The sequence below is a fragment of the Anneissia japonica genome, unplaced genomic scaffold (assembly GCF_011630105.1).
Source record: "Anneissia japonica isolate Jap-2015-1 unplaced genomic scaffold, ASM1163010v1 scaffold288008_len1385354_cov213, whole genome shotgun sequence".
In the NCBI taxonomy this organism is placed as follows: Eukaryota; Metazoa; Echinodermata; class Crinoidea; order Comatulida; family Comatulidae; genus Anneissia; species Anneissia japonica.
In genome coordinates this window covers 132,208-159,976 of record NW_022720123.1, presented here as the reverse complement: position 1 = coordinate 159,976, position 27,769 = coordinate 132,208, and the positions used below count along the sequence as shown (strand labels likewise).

At 33.8% G+C, this 27,769-nt stretch overlaps 1 protein-coding gene across 2 annotated transcripts; it reads left to right on the top strand.

Moving 5' to 3' along the window:
• The first annotated feature begins 1,097 nt into the window (after window positions 1-1,097).
• On the top strand, window positions 1,098-27,769 carry LOC117111186 (vang-like protein 1). 2 transcript variants are annotated; one of them, XM_033254072.1, is made up of 4 exons: window positions 1,121-1,247; window positions 3,905-3,949; window positions 23,126-23,429; window positions 25,372-27,769. In XM_033254072.1, exons 3-4 carry the CDS (start codon window positions 23,184-23,186, stop codon window positions 26,758-26,760), a joined length of 1,635 nt encoding a protein of 544 aa, XP_033109963.1. In that variant the 5' UTR covers window positions 1,121-1,247; window positions 3,905-3,949; window positions 23,126-23,183; the 3' UTR covers window positions 26,761-27,769. The 2 variants fall into 2 exon arrangements, with proteins under 2 accessions (XP_033109962.1, XP_033109963.1); XM_033254071.1 differs by lacking the exon at window positions 3,905-3,949 and having other exon boundaries at window positions 1,098-1,247.

Below are 27,769 nucleotides of genomic sequence, written 5' to 3'. Positions count from 1 at the left end.
TTATACAAAATAATTATATAATAACAGTATACAGTACTGTATTGGTTTTTAAACAAAATCCACGGTATGTTTTCCGTTCGTGTAAGTTTGTGTGTGTGTGTGTGTGTGTGTGTGTAACGTGACCATCCGGAGTAGGGTGTGGGTATGAGGACCATTTAAAGGAAAACGTCCTAGACCAGATATTTCAAAACTAATCAACTAATTATTTTGGAGATAATAAAATAGTGTGAGATACTAATTCTGAATGGTTATTAATTTTGATCGCGTATTATTAGTGTCGTTATCAAAAAAACCCAAAATTCTACAAAAGCTTCATATATTGAGTGAAATGTAGACGCTTAGACAACTTGAGGATCATTTACTCATTCAACAATCCGTATTCATCCATCCGTCCGTTCGTTCATTCATCCATCCATCCGTCTCTTCATTCATTATTCTTTCGTTCATTTATTCATTCTTATTTTATTTACCTATTCATTTATTTGTCGATTCGTTTCGTTTCTAATCCATCAATCCATTTATTTTTTTCTTTCATTATTGTTTGCCATTGAAGTGACATCTCATCCGCGACCCAAGCATAGAATGAATGCATATAACATTAATTTAAGGACAAATAATTTTATTTCTCTTGCATCAGCTTTATAACCCCTTGAATTTTCGTTTTTGAATTAACAACCATCAACCGCTAATTCAAATAATTTATAACACACACTAGAATTCACACACGAACATCTATGGATAAAGTTGACGAGATCGTTATGAACACCGGCACATCAAAAGTTATTTCTTCCTGTGTGAGCTACCTGACGCAACGATCTATTTTCCACCTAAAAAGGTGTGTTCATGTTCTCTATGGTTTGTTTTCACACCTTTTGTAATCGTAGAATTATGGACTAATGAAGTTTTTCAAGGCCTATTATTTTTCGGCAGGCCGTCCAATTGCGAAAACTTTACTTTAGCGCGTTAATTCTTTTGATTGTTATCTTACAAGAATCCAATGTAAAAGGTCACTTGATTATTATGCAAATTATATTACTGGTGTTTTTGTTTGTATGGAAACAAAGGTCACCATTCACGTATGGCGAGGCAAGTGTACACCCCTACGTGTGAAATGGTTTCACCTATACAAATCATTGATGAAAGAAAGGTTTGGCGTTGTGTTGGAGAGGAGAGACATATTTCAACTCGTGGATGTTATCTGTTATGTATTTTGAGGAATTCCATCGTTATTTTTCAAAGTTGCCTAGGTAAGTCATTGTATTTATGTAAAACATGCATTATTCTATATGTCTGTAAACAAAAATATAAAATCGGTGTGTAACGGATTCGGAAGAATTAGTAGTTACATCAGCCTAGCCTAGGGTAGAAATTGTTGGATTCGCCAAGGAAAGACAGGTCAGCGTCACTCCTCTCTCTCACTCACAGTCTCAGTTGGTCTCAGTCAGAATTATTGTGCGACGGTGATAATGCACGTTGGGCTTGCCAACAATCTTGAACGAAATTGTATAGGCCTAGACCTATATTTGCGCTACAAAAGGTGGAATGTTCTTGCACCTACCTTTCTTTCACTTAAGTTAAGTGATATAGGCTATGGTATGGTACACCACAGATTTTGCCCGCTGTTTTCCTCACAAAAAGAGCAAACACAAGAAACATCTTTTAGTTCACTGCCTTACCAAGCTCATGTGAAATTTCAGCACCAGAGTGTGCTTGAATACATTCAGCCTATGTACCATCATGCAACTACTTTTAGGTGCAGGGATGTAGGCTACAACCTAGAGGGGATGCAAATGTGGAACTAAATCCTTATTATTAATTAAAACTTAATTAGTATTTTGAATTTGATTCTTGAACGGGTACTCTTTGCAACATCTTATTCAGGAAACACGTTCTATAGTGGTACTAATTTGCTGCCATGTGTGGGGGAGGGAGGGGGGTGCATCTGTATTAATGAGTTATTTTGATTCAATCATATTTCCCTTCATATAATAACATGAAATGTAACTAGTTGCTACCATAAAAACATTTCTCAGTTTTTACATTTCTTTTTAGAAACTCAGTAGGAGAAAAGTATGGTAACTACATATGATCCCAAAATATTACCACAGTTTTACCCTTTCTACAGTATACAGTACAGTACCCTCAAACTATCTGTAAAAAATGACACACCCCTTCAACCAAGTATTATTGGAGGCCTACTTGTACACCCCTGTATGAATTAAATAATTTGAGAGGGATTCATTTGAGATGGTGGGATGCTTCCATCGTATTCATTGGTAAAAGTATGTACTGTACAATACATTGTATGTTGAATGCACATTTTCATGGTCACAACTAACACATACCTGCAAACATTTTGTCCGTAAAATTGTGCATTTTATTAAGCTGACTTTTCACTCTGTAACCTGACCCTCAACCATCGATGGAATGGGCTACATTACAGCATCATCTGTAGCCTCAAGAAAGTGCATTACCATAGCTAGGCCTTGGTATAATTCAAGGTTGCGTGTGCCTCTCTATTCCCTGGGAGACTGTCTATGAACATTCACTTCCAAGGTTGATATCCTAATTGTTAAGATCTGGTTTTTGGTAATATTTTTCAGTGTTCAGCAGCAGAGAGCTGAGTGTTAACCATAATAAAATAAAACATAAGCCATTAAAAGACATTGCCTAAAATGCTATGCTTTGGGCATACCTGTACTAAGTCTACTGTATGATTGATCATTCATTATTATTACTGTAAAATAGTTTTTTATCCTGATATTGGTCTCTGAGTGACAGTGCCAATACAATTGGTTGACAAAAAAAAATGTTTTTTCTCCCCCGCATCCCCCTCCCCACTTCCCCAAGCATAAAATCTTACCTATAGTTAACAGATTGAAAGGGCTCACATGCTCGCATTTCCTGGTTTGTGGCTCTGACTTTCATCAGGAGAGGGATGCCCCTTCCCTAAATTTACTACAAAAAAAACCATATGCAGTACAGTGTGATTTTTCTAGACTACCGTAATCCAATGGTGTTACTGTGAATGCTCTTATTTTTCATCCATTGTATGTTGCAATTTAGCTACGTTGTCTAGGCCTCAATACCCTGTCTCTTTATGCCTGGTACCTATAAGTCTAATATAGATGCTTAATCTCACTTTGCACCCTTTTTAGTACTTACAGTTCAGTACTCAAGTGTGGTTCTTGGCCTAGATTTCAATAGAATTATCGAACGGGTTCATGGGTACAGGAATCCAAAAAAGAATCCTTGCTACTGTACAGTTAAAACCTTGTTGTTATCGTTTCCCTGAAAAAGGACATTCAAAGTTGAAATCCTTTTGGAGAATTCTGGTAATGTTTATAGCATTCAGAAAAATAGTGGAACGATACTTAAAGATCTAAAGCTAAATACAGCTGGTTTTACCTCCACTACACAAGAATTGAGAGATTATAGTCGATGAATAGATGACAAAGTTCGCGATGTATTTTAAAAAACAACTCGCATTATAACAGTTATATAGTGTCCCATTGCTATTTTGTTACTGAAACTGGTTGATAGGATTTAAGATTTAATTTGACTTCAATGAGTGGTAATAATAACTAACGCTGCTAACTATGATTTCAAAAGCATGTTTATGCAAAACAGACCTGAATTTCAAGTGAACCATGCTGTACTGTACACATTGAACACTATCTTGTGTTTAAAGTTGTACTATAATTATAGCATGGAGGTATTTTTTTTATCCATAGTTATAGTCTGTACTGCCGGTATTATTATTACTCAGAATGTATTGTTAATTTTTTTAATTAACTCTTTATTATTTGTTCCATGTTTACAATATTAGTTGATGATGATTCTTAATTTTCAGGCTTGTACTGGTAGGATTTTCTAACCTATTCTGTATTCATTTTCTCCACAGTAAATTATTTTCAGTTTTTGGACATTTTTTCTGTCTTTGAAAAAGGTTAGCCATCTTTCTTTTACTAAATAAATATTCATAAGCCTATAGTATACTACTAAATATCATAGGTCTGTACATAGTCCTATAGTAACTACTGTATGCTCTACTAAATACTGATATTAATAAGAATCTTCAGTGCTTAATATTCATAAGCCTGTGGTACTACAGTAAATATTCATAAGCCTACTGTATGCTACTAAACTGTTGTGTCTGCCCAAAAGTTCAGTTTGTCAAGACAATCGCAGCAATAATGCTGCAAACGACAAATTCACATTAGTGTTATTAGGCGAGACTTTTTTTATTCCTTGTTTTGCGTACTTATTTTGTTAAAGATCATCGGAGGAGGGTAGAATAAAAATAAAAATAACATTTTGTTTTCTTATTTATAGCAATAGTTTTGCCAAAAACATACACACAGAGGAGAAAATGAAAATAAAATTTTATTGGTGAATGTAAAAATGGGATAACTAAATGTTTCAAATTTATATAATTAGGAAGAAATATACATATCTTGTCTTTGGAGATTTCAAGGCAGCGGAGGACGTAATAAAAATAAAGAAAAACTTTTACTTTTTTCTGAAATTTCCACTTTTTCGTGGCGATTGGTGTGCTAATTGGCCAAAAACAAAATTTTATTGTTATTCGAAATCATCAATATTTGCAGTTGATGGGTTCACTAAACAAGGTATAAAAAAAATCTTGTCTTACTGTAGTAAATATACTTTTTTGTACTTGTATTTTTATCGGTTGTAACTTTCTCTGACACTGAATCAAGATACCACGATGTGAGTTTATCTAGTTGACAAACAGAAACAGACAGGAACATTGATTTTGTAACTGCAGGTTGAGATAATTTACTAGCTACCTACATTATGTTTATCATTATGTAAATAGTCATTGCAGAGATCCACTACATGCACTTTGGTATACTTCAGTCTTTGCCAGGGGGTCAGCTACTGTACTTCTGATTGGAGAAAATCGGAAGGTTAGCCAGAGTAAACATCACAAATTGAACACATGTTTATATTTTTTAGAAATTGTTAATATTGAAGCTCAGCTGCGGAGGAAAGCATGTTTTTAATATGTCCCAAATGAATATTTAACAACTGGGGGAAAGGTTGGGAAAAAAAATATTCAAAAATCTGTACAGTATCTACTTAACCGCTTCTGTTTCTTTTCGTCAAATTTGCTTTTGGTGTCCTAGGAAAAGCAGTTGTACAGTACATATCAATTTTTTTTCCTCCTGAACCTGGCTTTAATTATTAATAATAATTAACGGTACAAAGTTTAAATAAAACAAGTACAATAAAAACAGATAATGTAAATAAATATGCTTAACATATCAGGGTTCTCCCCAAAGCTGTTTTAGCTGTCAGTTTTTACCAGTAAAAATTACTGACCAACCAGTAAAAAATGTGCGTTGGTAGAATAAAAATAAAAGCACTTAATAGGCCTAGGTAGCCTTCTTCTTTCCATAAATGAACATAATTCCAGTCCAGGCCTAGGCTATGATTATTGAAGCCATTGAAGTTCACTTGAAAGTGGTAATACCTTATGTTGCACACGCTTAGCTGGCTCTATATGGACAAATTTACCAGTAAACATTTTTCAAGAAAGTACTGCATATAACAGCTCTTTATTGCATTCTGATATGTAATAATGGAGGTATAATTGATCACAGTAATTAATATACACTGTGGGGTGTAAAATACAGACACTACAGTAGGCAAGCATACTGTACTGTAGGTTCATGCATATATTTTTAATTTTGAGAAACCAGATCTTCTCCACCAGTCTTCATTTTATAATCTACAGTAGTAATTCTCCTTGACTGCACTAGCTCCATGCTCCTACTGTACTACTGTAGATACATTGATTATTTTTAATACAAAAGTACAATTGGTACAGTAGCCTTCCGGTAGGGTGATTAGGACTTTAACTACAGCAACACAACAGACACAGATAAAGGGGGAAAATAAAGATTGTATTCAATAACAATGAGATTACTAAAGTTCAGTTGTACTGTACTCTGCAACAACATGCTTTAAGTTGACACATTTCTGTGAACTTTGTATTTTTAGCTTTTAAATCAGGATGAAATTTAAAAAAAATAATGAAATGAAATGAAAAAGATTTGGAATATACTTATATACTGTACATAGAAATATGTGGTTATTGAGTAATCCAACTCAGCATTATTAGTCATCATTTTCGGCTCATGATGTTTATTCCATTTAAACATATGCACACATGTTTAATAAGTCAAGTGGCTGAGCAATAAAGCAGGGGCGCCGCTAACTATAGCTTGAACATCGCCGCTGGTTCCAGCTGCTCCTATCCCAGGGTTCCATTGATACATTGATAGAACCAAGTCTTCTCGAATAAGGACTCAAAATTAAGGTCCAGTGTACACTTTAAAGAGCCCATTTCGGAAGAATAGGGGTTATCCCGATGCTACAGTATGGTTCATTTCAGCCCCTGTTGTGGGATGATGTGAATGTGTAGCTACTATAACCGCCTCTTTCTGGCCACTAGGTAGTCACGAACCATACCCATATGCAATTCAGCACAGTGACGCTGCGTGTTATAGGTTATTCTCCTACCTTTACCTAAAATTTAAAAAATGAAACTAAATAAGCTGTAGAATTACTAAAGTTTGATAAATTATCAGATTGCACTCACATATTGTTTGTACTCACATTGTTTGGCACAGGGAGAAGGTGTCAGGCTTCTAATGTGATTGTCATCAGTTCAAATCTTAAGGTGTTCATACATTGTGTCTTTAGGCATGAATGGTCCTTTATGTTTATGTCATAGCAGTATGCATGGGTACCTGGTAGAGTGTTAGTGTTAAATTAGCTGGCTTGACTGTAGGAATGTACTGTGCATTAGTCCCTAAGGTCCGAAAGGAGGTCGCATATTGTGTTATGATTGATTGTGTATCCAGTCACATTTCGTACCACAATCGATTATGCGTTAAATGCAATTCTGGCTAACATAATATATAACATTAACACAAAAGTGCAGTAATTCTTGTGCATATAAACAATAACTTTAGTTGAACATGTCAAAATGTGAAGAGTATAATACTGGCTGAAGAATAATTCTTCAGCCACTCCAATTCAACTAACCATTTGCTTATTAGTGTATATACTCTATCATTACTCTCTGATGATTTATTTCCGAATGTGTGGCAATGCAATTTAAAGTGAAATTATCTCTGAGAAAACTACTCTACTGACATACACAGTACATTACACTTTCATTTTAAATACCGCACTGTACTACAGTGTATCACATCTTATCAGTTAACTTTGTTTGCGATGGATTAATTTTGGACCAATATAAAAGGTAGCTTTACCTTTGGTTAAATTGTACCATTGTTTGCATAAATTTGCAGTAAGTAGGTTTTAAGATAGTAAGATACTGTAGGGAAACATGGTCAGTCTAATCTGTTCTATTTTCTCTATGGTCTAATCGTGCATACATTTGTAAAATTTTCAGTGATGCGCTCATTATTCGAACATGCTTGAAAAGATTTCACAGGGTTGGACTGTTAGCTTTGGAACTTTCTGCTTCAAGTTTGGATAAATAAACAGTCAAGATAATTCTTCCCAAGCAGTATTAACTGCATGGCTTTGAGAATTTTACCAAAGCTATGCTGGGCTTCTTTTTTTTTTTTTTCAACAGACTACAGTAGGTGAGTACATAGTAATACATGGTTAGTTTAATTATAGACATGAATAGAAATCTGAAGAGAACTTCATGATTTTCCCTACTGTTGGAGACTGAGGCGTGGGGATGACTGATATTTCACAACAGGATGAGGCTCTGTCTAGTGGTGGTGCTATGAGGGGTGCCCCCTCCCCCCCCCCAAAAAAAAGAGAAGAAAAGCCAAAATTCGTCATGGAAAAAGAAAAAATTATATGTACTTTCGACCTATTAGTAGACTGTCTATATATAATATCGATTAAATAAGCCTCTGAAACCACTAAATTGTCATATTTTTTGGGGGGCTCTGCCTCCCCCCTGGACCATTCTCGAAACATTTTAGTCAACACTTGACCACATCCCCTTTGCTCTCGTATCAGACCTTGTCCCGCCATCCCCCCTTCCCCCCAAAAAATTGTACCTTGTCCCTCACATGTCTCCCAGATTTCAGAGGCTCCACTGGCTCTGTCCCAGCTTTAAATGTATTGTCTTGGGAACTGCTATTGCCAAATATGGCAGTTTCCCGCAGTTGGTAAAGTGTTCGAACATTATTCCAAATATCGCTGGTTTCATTCCCGCAACAGCCGATTATTTTCACTTACTATATTGTTGAATTGTCAAAGATGTTTTTGCTATCAAAACTAAACAAGGTTTTATTGATTATTATTCAAGTTCTTATCAATGATTAAAAAAACTCAGTGGAAGTTCACTGAATAACCATGTCAATGTTTTCATTGTATTTTTTTTAATGTGATTGTATAAAGAACAAGTTTGAAAGTTACTTAGGAAACTGACCCTCCTGAGGAACAAAGCTAGGAAAATAAGCAAGTTCATTTACCTACACAGTGCATCAGAAAGTTGATCGGCATTGCCTTTAAGCAATTTAAGCATTGTATAATCCTAAAAATGCCTTTCATTGATTTCATGAACAATCATGAACAATAAGCTAGCTTACAGGTTTGTCATAACTAAGTATTTGGCAAAGGTCAAGATTTTGATTGAGTATCTATAGACAGGTGCAACGAAGCATATCTTTTGATATGACAAAAGTTGTTTTGAGCTGGTAAATTTGTCATGAATCTTAAAAAAGTTTAACAAACACTCCTGTTAATCTCTCTTTGATATTAATTCTAATTTTGTCTTAAAACAGTTTTGGCAATTTTATTATTCATGAAATTTAATTTCCTTAGGTTTAAATTATAAAAAAATATGAAACTTGATTTGAAAGCTATGACTTTGATTGAATTTTGGTGATATAATGACGCAGGCTTCCCAAGTCTTCCAGAAATCGGAACGGCCTCCCACAAGCAAGCAAGAATCTCCCATAACCTATCTCCCGCAGATTCATGAAATTTGCATGTTTTTACTACTTCAATATTTGTCTCCTGGAAGTCAGTGCCGATGGGTAATCACCATGCACAGCAAAATAACCTTTTTATACAGATCTCCCGGAAGTGATTACTTCTAGTTTGAGACCCCTGATAGCGAATCTTCCCAAGCATTGGTTAACTGGCTTTCGGACGGGCTGATCAGATGCTCCAGACTGGCATCTTAAATTCGCAACCTACCTGAGGAGGTACACAGCTGTCAGACTGAGCACTTGATTATTTACTCAGTAATGAAGCAAGTTCACATGATGATGTGATCTCAGCAACTTAACACACTTTAGGCTCCCTATATTGTAGATTTAATAACTGGATGTAGTTTGGTGCATTGGAAATGGTTTAGTTTTGTAACATCGAGGTCCTGGTTTAAATCCTTTGCAATGCTGTGCATTTTGCTGTGTCCGACTGTAGGCAAGCCAATTTATCAGTCTACCTACAGTAGCTGTTTCAATGGGTGCTGTAGTAGGATCAATTGCTGGGAGTAACCTGTGGTGGACCAGCATCCACCCGTGGAAAAAATCACGCTCTCATCCACTTCACCCCATGTCTCACCATGGATTACTACTTTTTTAGATTGTAGATTTAATGTAGACTAACGACAGTGTGTAGGTTTGTGTTTTATAATAATTGTTAACAAGAGAATTGTTCTGCTTTTTGCTAGCCCACCCACCCATTGTCAGTATATTTTGTCTACGTGCCATCAAGTGTAAAGCTGATATAAATGAGATTAAGTTACACATAAAGTTGGATTAGTAAGGATTATCTGGTATACTTCAGGTGTTATGCGGTTATTAGCTACTCGTAATCTCATATAATCCAAGCTGTGGTAGACTTAATCTTTAGGTGATAGCAATGGTATGTCGAAGCCTTGTTGAAGTTAGTTAGAGCATCTTGAGTTTAGACTTGGGAAATGTATGGCTTATTGGTATGCAGTAGTGTACAAGTTGTTTACTGTACAAGTTTATGATATTTACTTAAGATTCTTGTTAAGTAAATATTTTTATATTTTTTCAAAAAAATACTATGCATGCCAACTCCCAGGTAGCATTTTTAGACGGTTAAATGTTCACAGGCTTTCGCTGGCTTTGTCAGTTATTATGCAAGGGCTGGACAGCATAAGAACAGATTTTTTTTATATGTATCTTGGTATATCAGGCCTGATGTTACCATCAATATTGATAATAGATGGCCATAATATTTATTTGATTTATAAGCCATGAAATACTCGCACCTAGGGCTGAAACATAACAAGAGCCACTTCACAACCCGTCAACAGTGCAAGCTGGGATAGCTAAGCATGGCCGGCTGAGAATGGTCAGCGTGTGGCTCAAACCCTTGACAGTGAGGTTCACAACTAGAATGGAAATGCTGTGCCAAACTGCCTTCCCCAAACCCCAAAATTTAACATTACTGTAAGTTTTTAAAGTCTATAACAACAAGATCGCTGAACTCATTCATATCCCTATCCTAAAATAATAATATATCAATAAAGCGCAAGTTTCAGATTTTGATTAGATTTTTATTCTTATTTATTTTACAGTATTCTAATCTTAGTGAATAAAATTGAATCACTAAAACATTTGCGCTTTGTTGTATCTATGACAGATTGCTTGCCTTTTTACCCTGGTGCACTGCAATCTGTTACCCTACACACCTCTTCTATTAAATAGAGTGTGTAAATGTTAATTACAATGTTGAATAAACTAATTCCTCCATGGTTGAATAGTAGTAAAGTTTAGATAGAAAGGTTATTCATCATCAGATATAGTAATATGGAAAATAACACCCCTAATAATTAATGGAATCAGCCAATTAGCATTGACAGTGACTGCTCATCCATTTCGTTCATGAATGATGAGTAGATACAAAACCTTTCAGCATTGCTAGTCAAAAACAATAAATCAAGTTTTGTGAGACAAAGTATTTAGAAGTCTTATAAAATCTCTTTTTTATGTTTTAACAAACATTTTAATGGAATTATTTTGTTTTGTCAAAAGAAAATTTAAATTTGTCAGTCATACACATACATATACTAAACTTAGAGATTTCTATTGTAAAGGCAATGAAAAAAAAAAACCTTTTTTAAGTGGGAGTACCATTGTATGTGCATTATGAATAAGTAACTGATCTTAAAATAACTACAATAATCATTGTTTTATTGTCTAAATCATTCAGAGGAAAGCTGACCATAAATAAGGTATGTGATGTACTTTCTGGGAGAAAAGAAATGGATGATCATACACGATACAGTAACTATGAGTGAACAATTGTCCAAGCAGCATCACTAACCCAGGTGACATTACTCGGCCGTTCTGTGGCAAAACAGCATAACTTGAAATTTTCACTTTTCTGAAAAATAGAGTTAAAGGTGTATGTTTGCAACTTGGTAATAAATTGTCGTACCCTTTTGAAATTTTGCAGGATTGTATATAGACATTGTGATTATTTTTCTTTGTCTTTCATGTGGACATTGTGATTATATGTAAAATTTTAATTACAACCGTTTGTTAATTGCAAAGTTATTAGCGATATTCTCATATGTTGTTTTGCCTCTGAAACATGTCAGGATCGGTATTGCTGCAAGTGTGACATATTTTTTGAATTAATTAAGTTTGGGGCAATCATATGCATTATGTTGTTCATACGTTGCTGTTAAGATTATTGATGAAAACACCAATAACCAGTTCATTTCGCCTTTCCAAACTCCATCAGCTCAAAAAAATGTTGAATACCATTTCAAGGCAAAACAATGTATCTTGTTGTTTTTGCCCGTAATCTTGTAGTTACCTTGTTTTACCACAGAAAACCATTAGCTTTTAAGTTTTGTGCATAAAGATAAAATAGGTAGTGCTATCTCCGAAACAACTTATTGTCAAGACCTGAAATTTTTCTAGGTAATTCAGATGTGTTTAATATACTCTTAAATGGTATTATCTCAAATTGGACAAAAATGTCAGTTATGTTGTTTTGCCTCGGGACGGCCGTCATGTAAATGGTAAAGATGGATAGCATTATAATAGTTGTATGTCTCTGCACCATTACATGTCAATTATTGCCTAGGTTTAGGGGTCTATGCCTCATCATTACATGAAGTTCTATGCAACGCATCTTGGAGTGCAATATTTTTTTATCATTTCATTAAATTTTTAAAAATTATAGAAGTTGTTACACAGATTTTGGCAATAATCCAAGGAAATACCTAGTAGCCTACAGAAACCTAAATGCCTGACAAAGAACCATCAGATAATGATGATTCATAAATGTAGGCTTGGTAGGATTCTAAAATTTGGGGTTAACAATACCGTACTATGTATTGTATTACACCTACAGATTAAATATGTAGGTTTTAGGAACAAGTACAGAAATATTGTACTGTTAAGTTGACCTTCTTCCATATTTTGTCTGACCTTCAGAAAGCTCATATTTTTCTTTTCTGGTATGCCTGTATGTTTTATGAGCACATAATTTAGGTTATAAATCATGCCAGGTACATTACTACTGTAGCTATCAAGTGGACGTTGGCAGTAGGCCTTAAGGAAGGTGTTCAATCAAATTAAAGGAAGTTATTAATTGATATTAACGACTGATTTGTTTTTAATATCCCTTTGAATTATCCAGTCGAGGATATGAATAAGTTTTTATCTTGAACAAGATTAGTCGCTCTTAACTTGTCTTCTTGATTTGTATTGTAGGTATTGTATTGCATGTCAATTTATTTGGTAGGGAAGTTAAGAAAAACAGTCACATAAGACAAATTCTAAATCCACATTTTAAAGGGACAGTTCTGTTCTTATGATATAGTCATGTACAGTTTACTGTTCATGCCATCAGCTGCTGTAGCCAATACATCTAAATGAAATCAATTTCAGATATTTTGCTTTGGACTATACTAGTGTAGATGTTTGGCACAATTTAACAACTTCAGCAGTTTCGAAATTGCGTTTCGCAATTTTATAAACCTGAGAATGTAATTGGCCTTAAAAATCGGCCTTATGATGTTTTATACAATAATATAAAATATTATTAATCATTATGTATGTATAAAGTAATTAGAATAGGTGTTTTCTCTGTGCCATGGTCATTGGTACCATAGTAAAATTAGACATATTTGACATACCCATTTGACTTTGCCTAGGCTGTTGTCTAGGCATACTGTAGGCAAAATACGTCAGCATAGCTTAGAGGCCTAGGCTGAATCACAATAGGTTTTGAATTACCAATTAGCCCATGTAAAAAAAAGAGTTGTTGATCGTCCCCTTCCTACTTACAAAAAAAATAACCCGACCAATTTGTTTTTGTTTTTGTATTCGCCAAAATACACGAAAATGTTGTCTTTCTGCCCATACAGTAATTCAACTTTGGCAACGCCTAGGCTTTTTTTTTTTTTTTTTTGGTAATAATTTTGTATTTCAATTGTGTATTTGTATAAATTCCACCTTGATCAAACTCTGCAATGGAAGATCCGGGAAAGTTAGCCACCATTTACTTAAGGCCTTGCACCCCATTTGGGATTCGAAAACTTGGCATATATAATAAATAGACATTAATCAAAAACTTATGGGTGATATTAAAATCAACCAATAATAAACCAACAAAATAATTTTTCAAACACTTAGCAACCACAGTCCATTGTCAGGTCACTAAATTGTGCAGGTTGTTAAATTGTGCCGGACATAAACATGCTACCAGGGTTGACCTGTTAAGTGTAGTGTACCTTACTTTCTTCTCTATACTTTAAACTAAAAACAAAAAAAGAAAAACTCATAGAACCTTATGACAAATTGATGCTATACGTTCATTAAAACTATAATTTACCAGTTCTGATTAATGCAAACAAGACTATCATTGATGGACTGAGAATGGTACACCTGATGTTAAGTATGTTATGCGGCTTACTCACATGTATTAATGGATGAAGAAACATCATTCTTTGGCATCCAATTGTCATTTTTCATTCTTTATAATCTTACTTTTGTTACAGGTCGTGGTAATGTAATCTCATAAAATTTTAGTGGAATTTTCATACTGGGACTCATGTCAGGACTCCAATTGTGGGGCTCACCTTTCGTTCTTTCTCCTCTCCGGTTATAATAAAAATAAATACATTAGTTGGGTGGTCGCTCTCTGTTTGCATTTTGCTAGATGTTACCATTGCCCAAAAGCCAGTCGCACATCAGAATTTCGCAAATATATGAAAATATTCTAGTTTAAGAATGTTTGATTCATAATTTCATTATATTTTTTTTCTCTGTTTTGGTTTTTACATGAATTTTAACATTTTTTTTTCTATTTAAACCATTTCTTGGAAAGTTGCCAAATTATTATGCTGTATATTCAGTCCTCATTGAGTGAATACATTTTTATTCACTTGGAGTTTGGACCCCAGTTCATATGATGGTATATCCAGGCTACTGCTCCCTGGTGGTATAACCAATTAAATACCAAAAGACAGCAAATTATGTTATGCAGGTGCTGAATACCTGATCCTCAATTAATTAATCAAAGATAGCAGAATGAAGTTTACTCCAGAATAACTTAGTTGGCTCTATTCCTGCCTGACAGGATAAAGGTATATTTTCAAAATGTTCATATTTCCATTTATAATAAGTTATCTAGTGCCCATAATACTGACATTGTATAGGGTACATGACTAAGTTATTTAAATACGAGTAAACACAATATAACTATAATCAAATGTTTGGTATGGTTTTATTTTAAATTGTATGCTGCGGTTTGATTATTCTTTGATTGTACTGTACAGACAGTAAAGAATGAAGACCACAGCATATTATCATGTGTTTTAAAAAGCAGCCAAGCACGAAGCCCACACTCAGCCCATTGGCGATAGTGGCTGATATAGTTTATAGGTAACTCGGCATGTACCATAAACAAGCTAGGCTGGATGGTTTTTGAATGGGCTATAAATCGTCCGTTAGGGAGGTAGATGGAGCTGTTTTTAAGCACTTTGGTTCACAGGGTCAACAAGGGTCAGTGATATTTTAGGGATAATATTCAAAATTGAAACAATTTGTGCTAATTTGTTGGAACAAAAGCTTTATTCAATAAAGATAATCAATAAAATCTCTACAAGATTACTTCATTCAATAAATCAATTTGTCTTTTTATATTTAGCAAGTTTTTTGTGTCTTATCAGTATAAAGACATTATTTAATAGGAAAATATAAAGTTTTTAAGAGGCATACTGTATAAACCATTAGATTTACCGATAAGTTTGACATAAGTTAGTATGAAAAAAACCTCTGCAAAAGGTGTACAAGTCATTGTGATTCAATATTTCGAACTGTATTAGTTCATCTTCAGGAATAATACTATAAAGACTTTTGATAATTTTGAAAAGTCACTCAACCTTTGCATAGTCTTAATCCCAGGATCATGTGTTCGATCCATGCAGGTGCTCATAATTTATTTGTGAATAAATCAAGCTTAAATATCCTCAATTAACCCGAGTTTTCTAAATTTTGTTGTTTTTTGGATAAGATTAGAAAGAATCCTTATTCATTATCGTTCTTAAGTACCCTCTGCATTGGGCAGGAGATTAAGCTCTCCCCTTTTACCCAACTAATACAGTCTACAAAAATCTAGGAACAGCCCCATAATTTCCCATTTTTTACTTTCTGGACCCCTCAATGGGTCCGTCCCAAGGCCCTGCTGACCCCTGAGTTTACCTACTACCGCCAGTGTTTAATATCATTATTTTGTCATTAGAATTACATGATGATAGTCAATATTGTATAAAATCCTAAATTTATATTAACAGCCAATTAAAATTTCCATATGGAAAACATGTTTATAATCTTCATAATTGTAATGTTGTTTCCATATTCCTGTCAAATGACAAGTTTTTTTTTTCAAAATGACCTTTTAATGAATACCAATACTATAGCAGTTCTATAACAATCCATTTTTGATATGAAAATTATGGATTGTAATTAAAGTGTGTTAATCTGTGGACTGCAATGAACAAAATCACCTTTTGATTGCCAATATGTTTAATGAGAAAAGTCCCTTGTTTCTCAACTTTGGTTTTTCCTATCAAAATTTAAATATAATGCTTTATTGAGATTTGCAAAGCTTAGAAAAAACACCCAAAACGAACATTAAAATTGAGAAGAAATTGCAGTTGGAAGTATTTAATGAATGAATTATTACCTCTGATAATAGTCCTCAGAAGGTTTTCAGTCAGTTAATGTGTTGAACAGTTAATGTTCACCAACCTAAGTCATAAGGCCAAGCTGGTCCTTGAATGTATAATTTTCTAAGGACTGTTTTCAAAAATGTGTTATGCAATAAATAATTTAAATATTATGTTTTACTTTATATCGTCGTTAATATCATTTATGGAGGTGTTTCTTCATAATTGTTGAGGGTTAAAAATGATTTGAGAAAGTAGTGATTTTCAAATTCATTCTAAATTTCCTTCCTTTAATATAACTAGAACCTGTAATAAACCACAGACATTCAGCGCTGCATTCACCGTACATGTCTGCATTGTTTCCTCCATTATGCCACTTGCATACAAGTGTTTACCTCGATTCACGTGGATCAATAAACCAAGACATAATGTCAGTTGTTTGGCTCTTAAAATACCTCGCTTCCCAGCCATGTTCTTGTATGTTATTCCATGTCCCTTGTGGTCATGGCATGCTCAAATGAGTCCTGAAATTTGAATCCGCTCTAGCAATATTCTAATAACCGCTTCGTGCACGTACATGGTTTTCACTTTGAAACTCATTTCAGAAATTGGACCAATAACCTATTTCAATGTTTATCAACCTCGTTTCCAATCATCTTTTCCCAGTATCATTACCTTCTATACTGTATGCCTCAATCCTAATTTTTTTTGGAGAAAACATTTGTAATGTGGTACTGTATATACCAGAATATTTTGGAATGTATCACCTTAGTTGTGCTGTCATTACCATTACGATTATAATCTTCATTATCATCCTCACTGTCAGTGTAAACATCCTCGTCACTATCCTAATTACTTTTTAACTTCACATATTATATGGTGATATTCATACTATTGGTGGTATTGATACCATTGGTGATGTTAATACCATTGGCGATGTTGATACCTTTTCCGGTGGTGATGTTGATACCTTTGTAGATGTTCCAATTGTGATGTTGATACCTTTTTTGTCGAGGGACCATGATCGGATAGATACCATTCTAGTGCTTATTGTACCATGGTGAATACAATGTTCTTTGGTGATGGTAATAAAAATTTAATATAGTATTGAAATATGTTCAGTTTTCATCATTGAATATTTATCAGCTAGAGTTTTTGACCCAATGTTTTTCTAAGAGTGTTAGAAACTGTTGCTTGGTGTTAGTATATTCAACTTTGTGAATACTTTGTGATCACCATTGATTTTTGTAGTTTTGCAGTATAGCCTTGTTTTTCAGTGAGTTCATTATTATTTCCTTAGGATATAACTTTATATTTCAAAGATGTATTGACCAGCTTCAGTGTATACTCATTCCGGATGATAGTGATTATCTAGTGGAAGTCATCTCTTTTTAAAAGTCATTTTACCGCATTGCCTTGGCCTTATTTAATATTGACATTCAACTTAGGCTGGTGTGTGTGCTTTCTCTGGCTAGGCCTCATGGGGTAAGCTAAGTGGCTCTATTACTGCCACTGTGGTTGGCCATATCAATCAGCTCAGGTTGCAGAATGTTTTTTAGTTGCATTCCAAAGTGTAAATGGTTTTCTGATGATATGGGACGCCAACTGGCAGCTCCTGGGGAAATTATTACATTAGTATAGTAGTTAGCAGTCTTGAAATTGTGGAGATGTATGAAATAATCTAATGTTTTGTTGTCTTATTTTAAAACTGTTTTTATTGCTTCTACACCACGGGCTTAGCCAGAAAAACGAAAGAGGCCGTCGAAAATATGCTTTAGTTTATTGCAACATTTGATAGATTCGTGAAAATATAAAGAATTTGCTAAAGGTAGACCAGGTCCAACCAGGCTAGGCCGAGCTGAGTAGGCCAAGCCGTCCAAGCTCTCACGGTAAAAGTGGCAGTCCTAAATAATTGTTGGCCATTAAAAAGACAGTCGGACGGCCTGCAGGCTAAGCCCTTGTTCTACACTAGTATGCCTTATTCTTTCATTATTTTTATATTGATTTTAAAATAGTCCTACATATAATTAGTTCTATATAATTTTGCTGATATTTTGTATATATTTTTTTGTGTTATTTATTCTGATTTTACTAAAACAATTGTTTTCATTGACATTAATTACTATCTTTGTTGAACTACTACATGAACAATTTTAGACATTTTTCATTTTCTATATTTTTTTAGTGCTGAACTTCTCATTTATCACCTTTAAAATTGTAGGATTATTTAAAACCAAAATACAAGGTAATCAATGATAGTTGAAGCCATATGTTAGCTAATGCAATTGTTTTTTTTCTCTGTTGGCACATTATACCTGCTGTCTACCAGGGGTCCAGTTATCATAACATCGCTATCCAGTGAATACTTCACAACACGAGTATGTTTTTATAGCCTCTCAAAAATCTTTTTTAAAGAGTTTTTTTAAAGAATTTAAAATCTCATGTACAAATTCTGTTAGAATATAATAAACTACAACCAGGAGGAAAGCTAATATTTATCTACTGTCGTTTAAAGGATGCTTAATAGTGCTGTGAAATTATAATACAAAACGATACTAATTGACTATTTAAAAAAGGAACCATGAGTGGTCAAAAATGTATTCCAAAAAAAAATATTATTATTATTTTATTATACCAAATTAAACTTTAAATAGAGGTTTTTTTATTCCTTGTTTCGCGTTCTTAATTTTTAAGATTATCGGAGGAGGGCAGAATAAAAATTAAATTTTGTTTTCTTATTTAGCAAGTATTTAGTTAGTTTTGACAAAATCATACAGATGGAGGAGAAAATAAAAATTAAACTTTATTGGTGAATGTAAAATAGGATGGTTAAATGCTTCAAATTTATATAATTAGGAAGAAATATGCATATCTTATCTTTGGAGGTTTCAAGGCAGCGGAGGGTGTAATAAAAGTAAAGAAAAACTTTTATTTTTGTCTGAAATTTCCACTTTTTTGTGGCGGTGGGTGCATTAATCGGCCAAAAATAGAATTGTATTTTTATTCGAAATCATCAATATTTGCAGTCGGCGGGTTCGCTAAAGAAGGTATGAAAAAAGTCTCGCCTTAAATTACTACAGTATTAGTTATTATAGAAGAAGGAATTGTGCTATTTCTTTGAGTATTAATGATAATGTAATATTCCAATACTTGTATGAAGAGCTCATGTTTAACATAAAGAAATTGTTAAGGCACAACAAGGGGCTCATTCCTTGACATTACACCTGTTCCATTCCAGGGTCATTGTATTTTACACACCTTTCTCTGTTCAGCCATGTTTTAACATTACATTGTATTCTGTTTGTTCTTAATGGGTTTCTATTCTTCTTATACATACTTGCTCCCTTGCCCAGTAAATGTTAGCTGATGTATTTCTTAAGATCACAACCTAAGTTCTGTATTGCTTGAAAATTGATAAATAAAGCACACTTTTTTTATAAGAACACATTTTATAAGAACACTGAGGTTGAAATTACTTAAAAATTAAGAACAGAATAACAAAATTGAAGCTGAGGTAAAATGTCAAATGAGATTTTTATTTTTTTTAAATGCTAAACCTCGCAAACCCCATCCAAACCCTGTGATAATGATTGAATCACATAGTATAGGACTCAACTTGGTATCTCAAAAAAAAAAAAATCATAATTTTATGTTCGTCACATCCTATTTTTGGGGTAAAAAGTCCATTTTTTGTATACACTTTTTTTTTTATAAGAACCAGTAAAATTTTGCTCAGGCTCAGTGTTCTTATTTTTTGGCCGATTTCAGGCTCAAAATGTTCTTATTTTGTTCTTATGTTACACACTTTTCAAACATAACAAATTATTATTGTACAGCAGTATCACTGTACTGGAATATAGGTAGGTAAAAAGTGGTCCTAGAAAAAATGGTCCCTGAAAAAAGACCCCTAAAAAAATGGCCAGAGAAAAAATGGCCCCAAATGACAGGTTGCACACTTACTGTACTGCATTATAGAGGGTATTACTTACCTACTGCACACAAGGTAGATCTAATTTTTTGTTGTTTTTTTACTTCAGCCTCAATTTGTTCTTATATTGTTCTTAATTTTAAAGCAATTTCAGCCTCAGTGTTCTTATATGTGTTGTTATAAAAAAAAAAAAAGTGGAAAAAATTGCTAAACCCTGCAAACCCCCCAAAACACAGTGCAAACCCCATCCAAACACTGTGATAGTGATTGAATCATGTAGTATAGGACTCACTTGGTATCTAAATAAAAAAAATTATAATGTTCCGTTCGTAACAACCTACTTTTTGGGTAAAAATGCCAAACAGTAACTGTTTCATCGATGATAAACCAAGTACAATGGATGTAAATTTGCTAATTGTTATATAATTTAACAGTTTTTATAGTCTTGAGTCATAGATTTTTGAGAAAATATATTTTGCATAATATTTAGCCTAAGGTTAAAAGCTGATGTGCGGACAATAATAACAACCACATTTATAGCATTCCAAGTTGTGTTTCCGTTTAAGAGATACTGTTTCTTTTAAAACGTGTGATGTAGAGGTTGAATGTTAGAGAAACAGCTGAATTGTACATTCTCTCATAGTAAATATAGTAGTAAAATCCAGATCATGTCTGATAATGTAGCTAAGATTGATCATAAAATTCACCCAAGGTCTATGATGGTTATTTAGAGTAACTCTCTCCCATCATAAATTTTACTTTGGAATTCCTTATCACCTTTGTGGTGTTACTTGGGCCTAGACCGCTTTTTGTTCTTTTATTTTGCATTCAGTTGGATTGAAATTCCAGAAGAAATTAATTATTGATAACGCAGAATAGATCAGAGCTGAGTTGTCCGCAAATATTTCTCTGTACACAAGAAATGCAAGCAAAATAAAATATGCTGTGATTCTCTGTGTGTAGTATAACTAACTATGAATTAGTTGTCACCATACATTGTATTTGTAATTTGTATACATTGTTATTGTTTAGTATTTCATGTTTTTAATCTTGATAATCATCATTATCAACTGTTTATGTGTGTTTATCTTTAATAATCAGTTGGTATGCTAATGGTTTATTACGTTAATAGTTTTTATTTAGCATTGAAACTTAAGCTTTAAAAGTACTTTAATATATTTTTTAGGAGGATGTTGCTTGTGTTCTAATGTCTAGTGGGCAAATGTGTTTGTTTTGGTAGTGCTCACCTGAAGTTCAGATTTATTGTCCAAACTAGTTGCTTTGGTTAAAATATAATTGTTCATTTGTTGAATTTTAGTCATTAAAATAATAAATTGTATAAATGATGACTATTTAAGTGCCGGTGATTTGACAAATGTATTTTCTTGAAAAGGGCCAAATAAATACCATCATAAACATCACATACTGTATTTATAATTATTCACTTTTAAATTTTGAATTCAGATGAATAATTTAATATTAATAATATAACCACCTGTCCAAACAACGTATAGTTGTCCAGATAAACAACTCCTTTCTTACTGTATATCTGAATATTTTAACAAAATCATTCAATCATCAAAGGTTAATAAACTAGGTGAAAGGGTTACTTAACAACATTGACTATTCCATTATTGCGAAAGGGATGTAGTAAAATACATTTTTTCTCATTTTTAATTGTATCCCAACTTCTAATTACAATTTTCATAATTATTTTCTGTAGACTATAGTGGTTCAATATTTTTATTGGAAATGGAATGATTTAATGGAAATCTTCAAGGTTTGTTTCGTATACGTCAACCTTAGGCCTTCCATGGTTTCAGGTTTAATAGTTTTCAAATGCAAATTGATATCAAATGAAAAATATTGGCAAAATAAAAGTAGAAATTTAAAATCTCTCTTCTTTTCCTTCTTGTTTTTAACCTTTTTTTCCTTTTCATCATTACTGTTTGTCCTTGTACACTTTTAATCAGGGGCTTAGCCAGAAAAATGGCCTATGCTTTGGAAGAATAAGATTAATGTTCATTATCAACTGGAGAATTAAGAAATGTTGCTTCTGTTTATTGATGATGCGATTAAAGACTGGATATTCCCTTATGTGGCATCATTAAGCAAATATTAATTATCCTTGTGCTATGATTGTCGCAGATATCAAACATTCATTATATCCAAGTGTCGGGAAAAAATAGTCCTAAAGTAAAATAGGAATGTGTTAAGCTTTAGTGACTCATGATTTTCTATATTTAGAAAATTTCATATTTTTTTTATTATTTTATTTTATTTATTTTTTATGTTTGTTTTTTATGTTTGTTTTTTATGTTTTTATGTTTGTTTTTTTATGTTTAGTTGGTTCGATCATTAATTTGTTCATTTATTTATTTATTTTCATTTGTTAAAAAAAACCTTAGAAGTACTTTTGACATTAAGGCCTGGTTCTCACGAGAGCCCTAGTATCCGGATTGGGAGCTAACCGTTAGTGCTTGCGTGAGAACGCCCGATTGGTTAGCGCTAACCATTAGCGGTATCTGGATACGCTAACGGTTAGCGGTAATTGGATACGCTAACGCTTAGCAAGCGCTATCGATTAGTAAGTTGAGGGCGTTTCTATCATCAACCAATCACACGTACGCGTTTAAAATTTCCAATTTTTAAATGGCCAGTGATTCGATCATCATATTGTTGGTATCCAGATTTTCTCGCATGGACGCACGGCAGCTAACGGTTAGCAGGATCCGGATCCTGCTAACCGTTAGCTGCCGTGTGAGAACATAGCCTCAGTAAAACTGTAAGGCTGAAACATCCTACTGTAAGCTTTGTCCATCCACACTATCAGATTTTATGTAACAAATTTATTTTTGATGTGTCCATATATGGGCATGATGATGTAATTTTACAAGGTACAGAATGTTAAATTCTATAAAAACCGGTGATTATCACAGTGATTATTATGAGAGCTTATGTTACATATGAAAGATCAAATTGTATTTTGTTTTATCCCCTAGATGACCTAACAATCTGTCGCTAACAGTTGGACTTGTGCATCCCCCTCTCCAGACCAATATGGATTCGGACACAACTATCCAGTCCGAGAAAAGCAACTACTCACGTAGGAATCGCGGTCGTCACAGGAACCATGACACCGATCGTGATGATGATAGTGATTATCATGGGAGACGAGGACGACGGTCACGTAATCATGAAAACTCAGACTATGAATCGTCGAGGAAAAGTAGGAGTATGAATAAAAGTGACCGTTCAGTGACCATCCAAACACCACCAAGGTCAGAGGGCGATGACCGAGAAGAGGTGCAGTATACAATGAAATTTTATTCTAGTATAGTATAATGATATAGTACTAAGGTGGAGTGGCCAAGCGGTAAGGCAGGGGCGTCGCTAACTACAGGCTTAACATTGGCGCTGGTTCCAGCTGCTCCTCACCCAGGGTTCAGTTGGTAAAACCAAGTCTTCTCTGATAAGGACTTAAAATGGCGGTCCAGTATATACATCTGGCTTGCGTGCACTTTAAAGAACCCATTGCATCTTTCGGAATAGTGGGGGGAGGGGGGTCACCCTGATGTTATGGTTCATTTCAACCACTTGTCGCTGTAGAATGATGAGAACATGTACAGTAGCTACTATAAGCGGCTCTAGATAGTCACAGACTACGCCTATATACAATTCAGCACAATGACGCTGTGAGTTATGTATTATTCTCCTACCTTTACCTTTACATACCAACAAGCCTGTCATTAATATTTAAACAAATGGTTTAAAATGTGATAGAGGATATCTTCATTTTCAACAGTTAAAGATGGATGAATGGGCAAAACACTCTTCCATGTACGTTTACAACTGCTTCTTACAATATTTCTGGTTAAATTCAATTTGGATACGAGGACGTCTGATTTTGGTTAGGCGAGACTTTTTTTATTCCTTGTTTTGCATACTTAGTTTTTTAAAGATTATCGGAGGAGGGCGGAATGAAAATAAAACTAAAATTTTGTTTTCTTATTTAGCAAATAATTTTGCCAAAATCATCCAGATGGAGGAGAAAATAAAAATAAAATTTTATTGGTGAATGTAAAATAGAATGTTTAAATGCTTCAAATTTATATAATTATGAAGAAATATACATCTTATCTTTAGAGATTTCAAGGCAGTGGAGGGCGTAATAAAAATTTTAAAAATACTTTTATTTTTTTCTGAAATTTCCACTTTATCGTACGGCGGGTGCGCTAATTGGCCAAAAATAAAATTTTATTTTTATTTGAAATCATTAATATTTGCAGTTAGCGGGTTCGCTAAACAAGGTATAAAAAGTGTCTTGCCTTATGAAACAAATATTTACTGTACAACTGACGTAATTTGTCTGGTAATTACATAGCAGAGTTTTGCTATTAGTGGTATGTGCTCTTTTTACGTTGGATGCATTAAACAGATTTTTACTCAATGTTCCAACATTGTCATCCTCTAATGGTACCCATAATATACCTTTAAATGAAGCGATATAAACTACAGTGATGTAAATAATGTAATTTGCCTATGGAATTTTAAATTCACTAGCCTTGAACATATGGTATGAGTCAGCTAATGACTTCAGAATAAACACATTGTTGATACCGTGTTAATAAGATATTTGTGAGATTTAATACAAAATAATGATATGATTATATATGATTTTTATAACAGAACTCACAATTTCTAACTTTCAAAATTTGATGTGCTTGAATGATTGTAAACAGATGTTCTATTAATTCTCTTCCTAAAAAATTGCAGATTTGAAAAAGAAAAGAAAAACAAGAGAAAATATGTCTTTAAAGATTGTTGTGTGATGAAGTTGAGGGTGATGGTGATCATGATGATCGAGATCGTAAGGTTGCCACACAATGATCATACAGTGACTCATTGTTGTTATTGGTCATAATGTTTGATTGGAAACAATGTGGATTGGCAATTAGATAAATATAGATAGATTCGATGAGTCATACGCTAATATTGCGAAGACGGCACAATTTGCGGTTGTTGCCATGGAGAGTTAATTCCCTTAGAAACAACAGTATTGATTCGATACATAGTGCCTACAGTATTGTTAAATATTAGTTATTAATGTTATGGTTATTATAATAATTACATTATAAATACTACCAACATGAGTTAAAAAATCTTGCATGAATTATGTTTATCAGAAATGTAATGATTTATAAATATTTATATATTAGTAAATCTTTTTTTTCCCCATTTTTTTTAGGTCATTGAAGTTCAGATTTTACCACAGGATGATAATTGGGGTGATAATACAACTGCCATCACTGGGACCTCTGACCGTTCCTCTGACGATGACCTCACACGCATTGCCAAAGGCATGGAAGACAGCATAGGCTTTGACTGCAATCGTTACTTTGGATACTTAATCGCCAGTTTATTGGGAATATTTGCATTCCTGTCACCAATCGCATTTGTTGTGATACCGCAGATTATGTGGAAAGATCAACTTCAATCATGTAATACATCATGCGAAGGCCTCTTCATTAGCATGTCGTTTAAGTTGCTCATACTAGCCATTGGAAGCTGGGCGCTGTTCTTTCGCAAACCAAAGTCCACTTTACCACGTATCTTTGTGTTCCGTATGACAGTAATGGGTCTCATATTTATATTTCTCATCACCTATTGGTTGTTTTACAGTGTACGGATTATAAACAACAAAGATGATGATTATTATGGCATTGTTCTGTACGCCGTCTCATTAGTTGATGCTCTAGTTTTCATACATTATGTCGCAGTGATTTTACTTGAACTGCGACAACTTCAAACTCTGTACACGCTTAAAGTTGTACGTTCTCCAGACGGTGTCAGTAAATTTTATTCCATCGGACAATTGAGCATCCAGCGAGCTGCTGCTTGGATTCTAGAACAGTATTACCGAGATTTTGGAATATACAATCCCCACCTTCTGCGTGTTCCAACCTCACGCATCGCAAAACGCCTTTCCAATTTTAAGTTTTACGATGTTGACGGTCCTGGTAATAACACAACAGAACGATCACGTGCTATTATGGCAGCGTCAGCGCACCAACGAGATGCTCGCCGTAACGAACGGTTTTACGAAGAAGAAGATTATGTACGTCGGGTTAAAAAGCGGCGTGCACGGCTGGAAGTTGCCGCTGAGGAAGCATTCATGCATATCAAACGTCTACACCAAGACAATGGTCATCATCAAATAATGAATCCAACCGAAGCAGCTCAGTCGATCTTCCCTTCATTGGCACGTGCTTTGCAAAAATACCTGCGTGTCACACGGCAACAGCCAAAGTGGTCTGTGGAGAAGATCATAGAACATTTGGCAACTTGTATTAGTTACAATTTGTCGTCAAAAGCGTTTCTAGAAGCATTTCTTCAGCCAGGTCCGTGTATTATTGAAGCAAAACGTCATGAAGCGAAATCGGAAACGTGGGAGCTTTTGTGTGATACTGTTGTCTCACGTCCTCTCAGATCAGATCACACATTCCAGTTGCGACAAGGCGAGGTCATGTTACAAGTCTTTGTGATGAAAACTCCGCATTTTAGAATGTTGGAAGAGGCATACGATTATAAGGACAATAAATTCACATTGCGCTTACAATCGGAGACCTCGGTTTAATCAAGTATTAATAAATTCAGAATTTATTGTTTATTTAAACATTACTGATGTTTGCTGCAGATATTTTGTCAATTGTTAATAAATGTAATTCAAATTTGAAATCATTATTCTATTGTTTTTAAATTAGAAAATATTGGTAGATTTATAACATACAAAATCTGCAAAAATGTAAGAAAATTCAACTTTGTAAATCTTGTAGAACTATGTAAAAACCATTTTGATAATAGATCATGCACTTGATTTTAAACTGTAAACAATTTTGGAGAAAAACAATTCTCACTATCAATTTTCATATCGATCAATAATTTTATCATTTTTTGATAATGTTAAAGTATAAGTTGTTGGTGTTTTAAATGGTAAGACTTCTGATCAATCAGGTTTGAATGTCTTTGATACAATAAATACAGAACTTTTAGATATCTGAAGTTATAATAAGATTATAGTTGAGATTGAAAAGTTTGTCTTAATTATAAATTAATTAAAATACAATGTTGGCTAATATACCCACCACTATTTTTGTATTTTTTAAAATTCATTAACAGACCTTATTCCATGTCAACTTAAATACAAAAAACTACAGTAATTGTTTGATGTGAGATCTTTGCCAGTTCCAAAAAAGAATAGAGAAAGGAATGGCTGTATATATTACGACTATATGCTGAATCTGACATATTATATTTTTCTCTTCATTATGAATTATTTACAATATTAAAAATGATTCCTTGAATAATAAAATTCTTTACCAGGTTTGCAATTGATTGCCCTGTTCCCTCCAAGATTTTAACTGAGTAACCATTTTTTTCAAACCACAGATAATACCCCTGGTGATATTATTTAAAGCGATCCTCACTCCCTTACCAAACCGAAGTCTTCCCCTTCCTCAATTTGAAGGTTATTATACCTTGTTTTATAAATCTATCACCCACCGATAAATATGATAAACTATTATTATTGTTATTATTATTGGTCTTTTAGCATATCCACCATTACAAAAATGGAAACCTATAGA

Bases quoted from the DNA above. Each gene is read 5' to 3' on its own strand.
- LOC117111186 (XM_033254071.1), top strand. From the start codon at position 23,184: ATGGATTCGGACACAACTATCCAGTCCGAGAAAAGCAACTACTCACGT. The intron at 23,430-25,371 runs GTGCAGTATACA...CATTTTTTTTAG, and splicing joins AGGGCGATGACCGAGAAGAG to GTCATTGAAGTTCAGATTTT.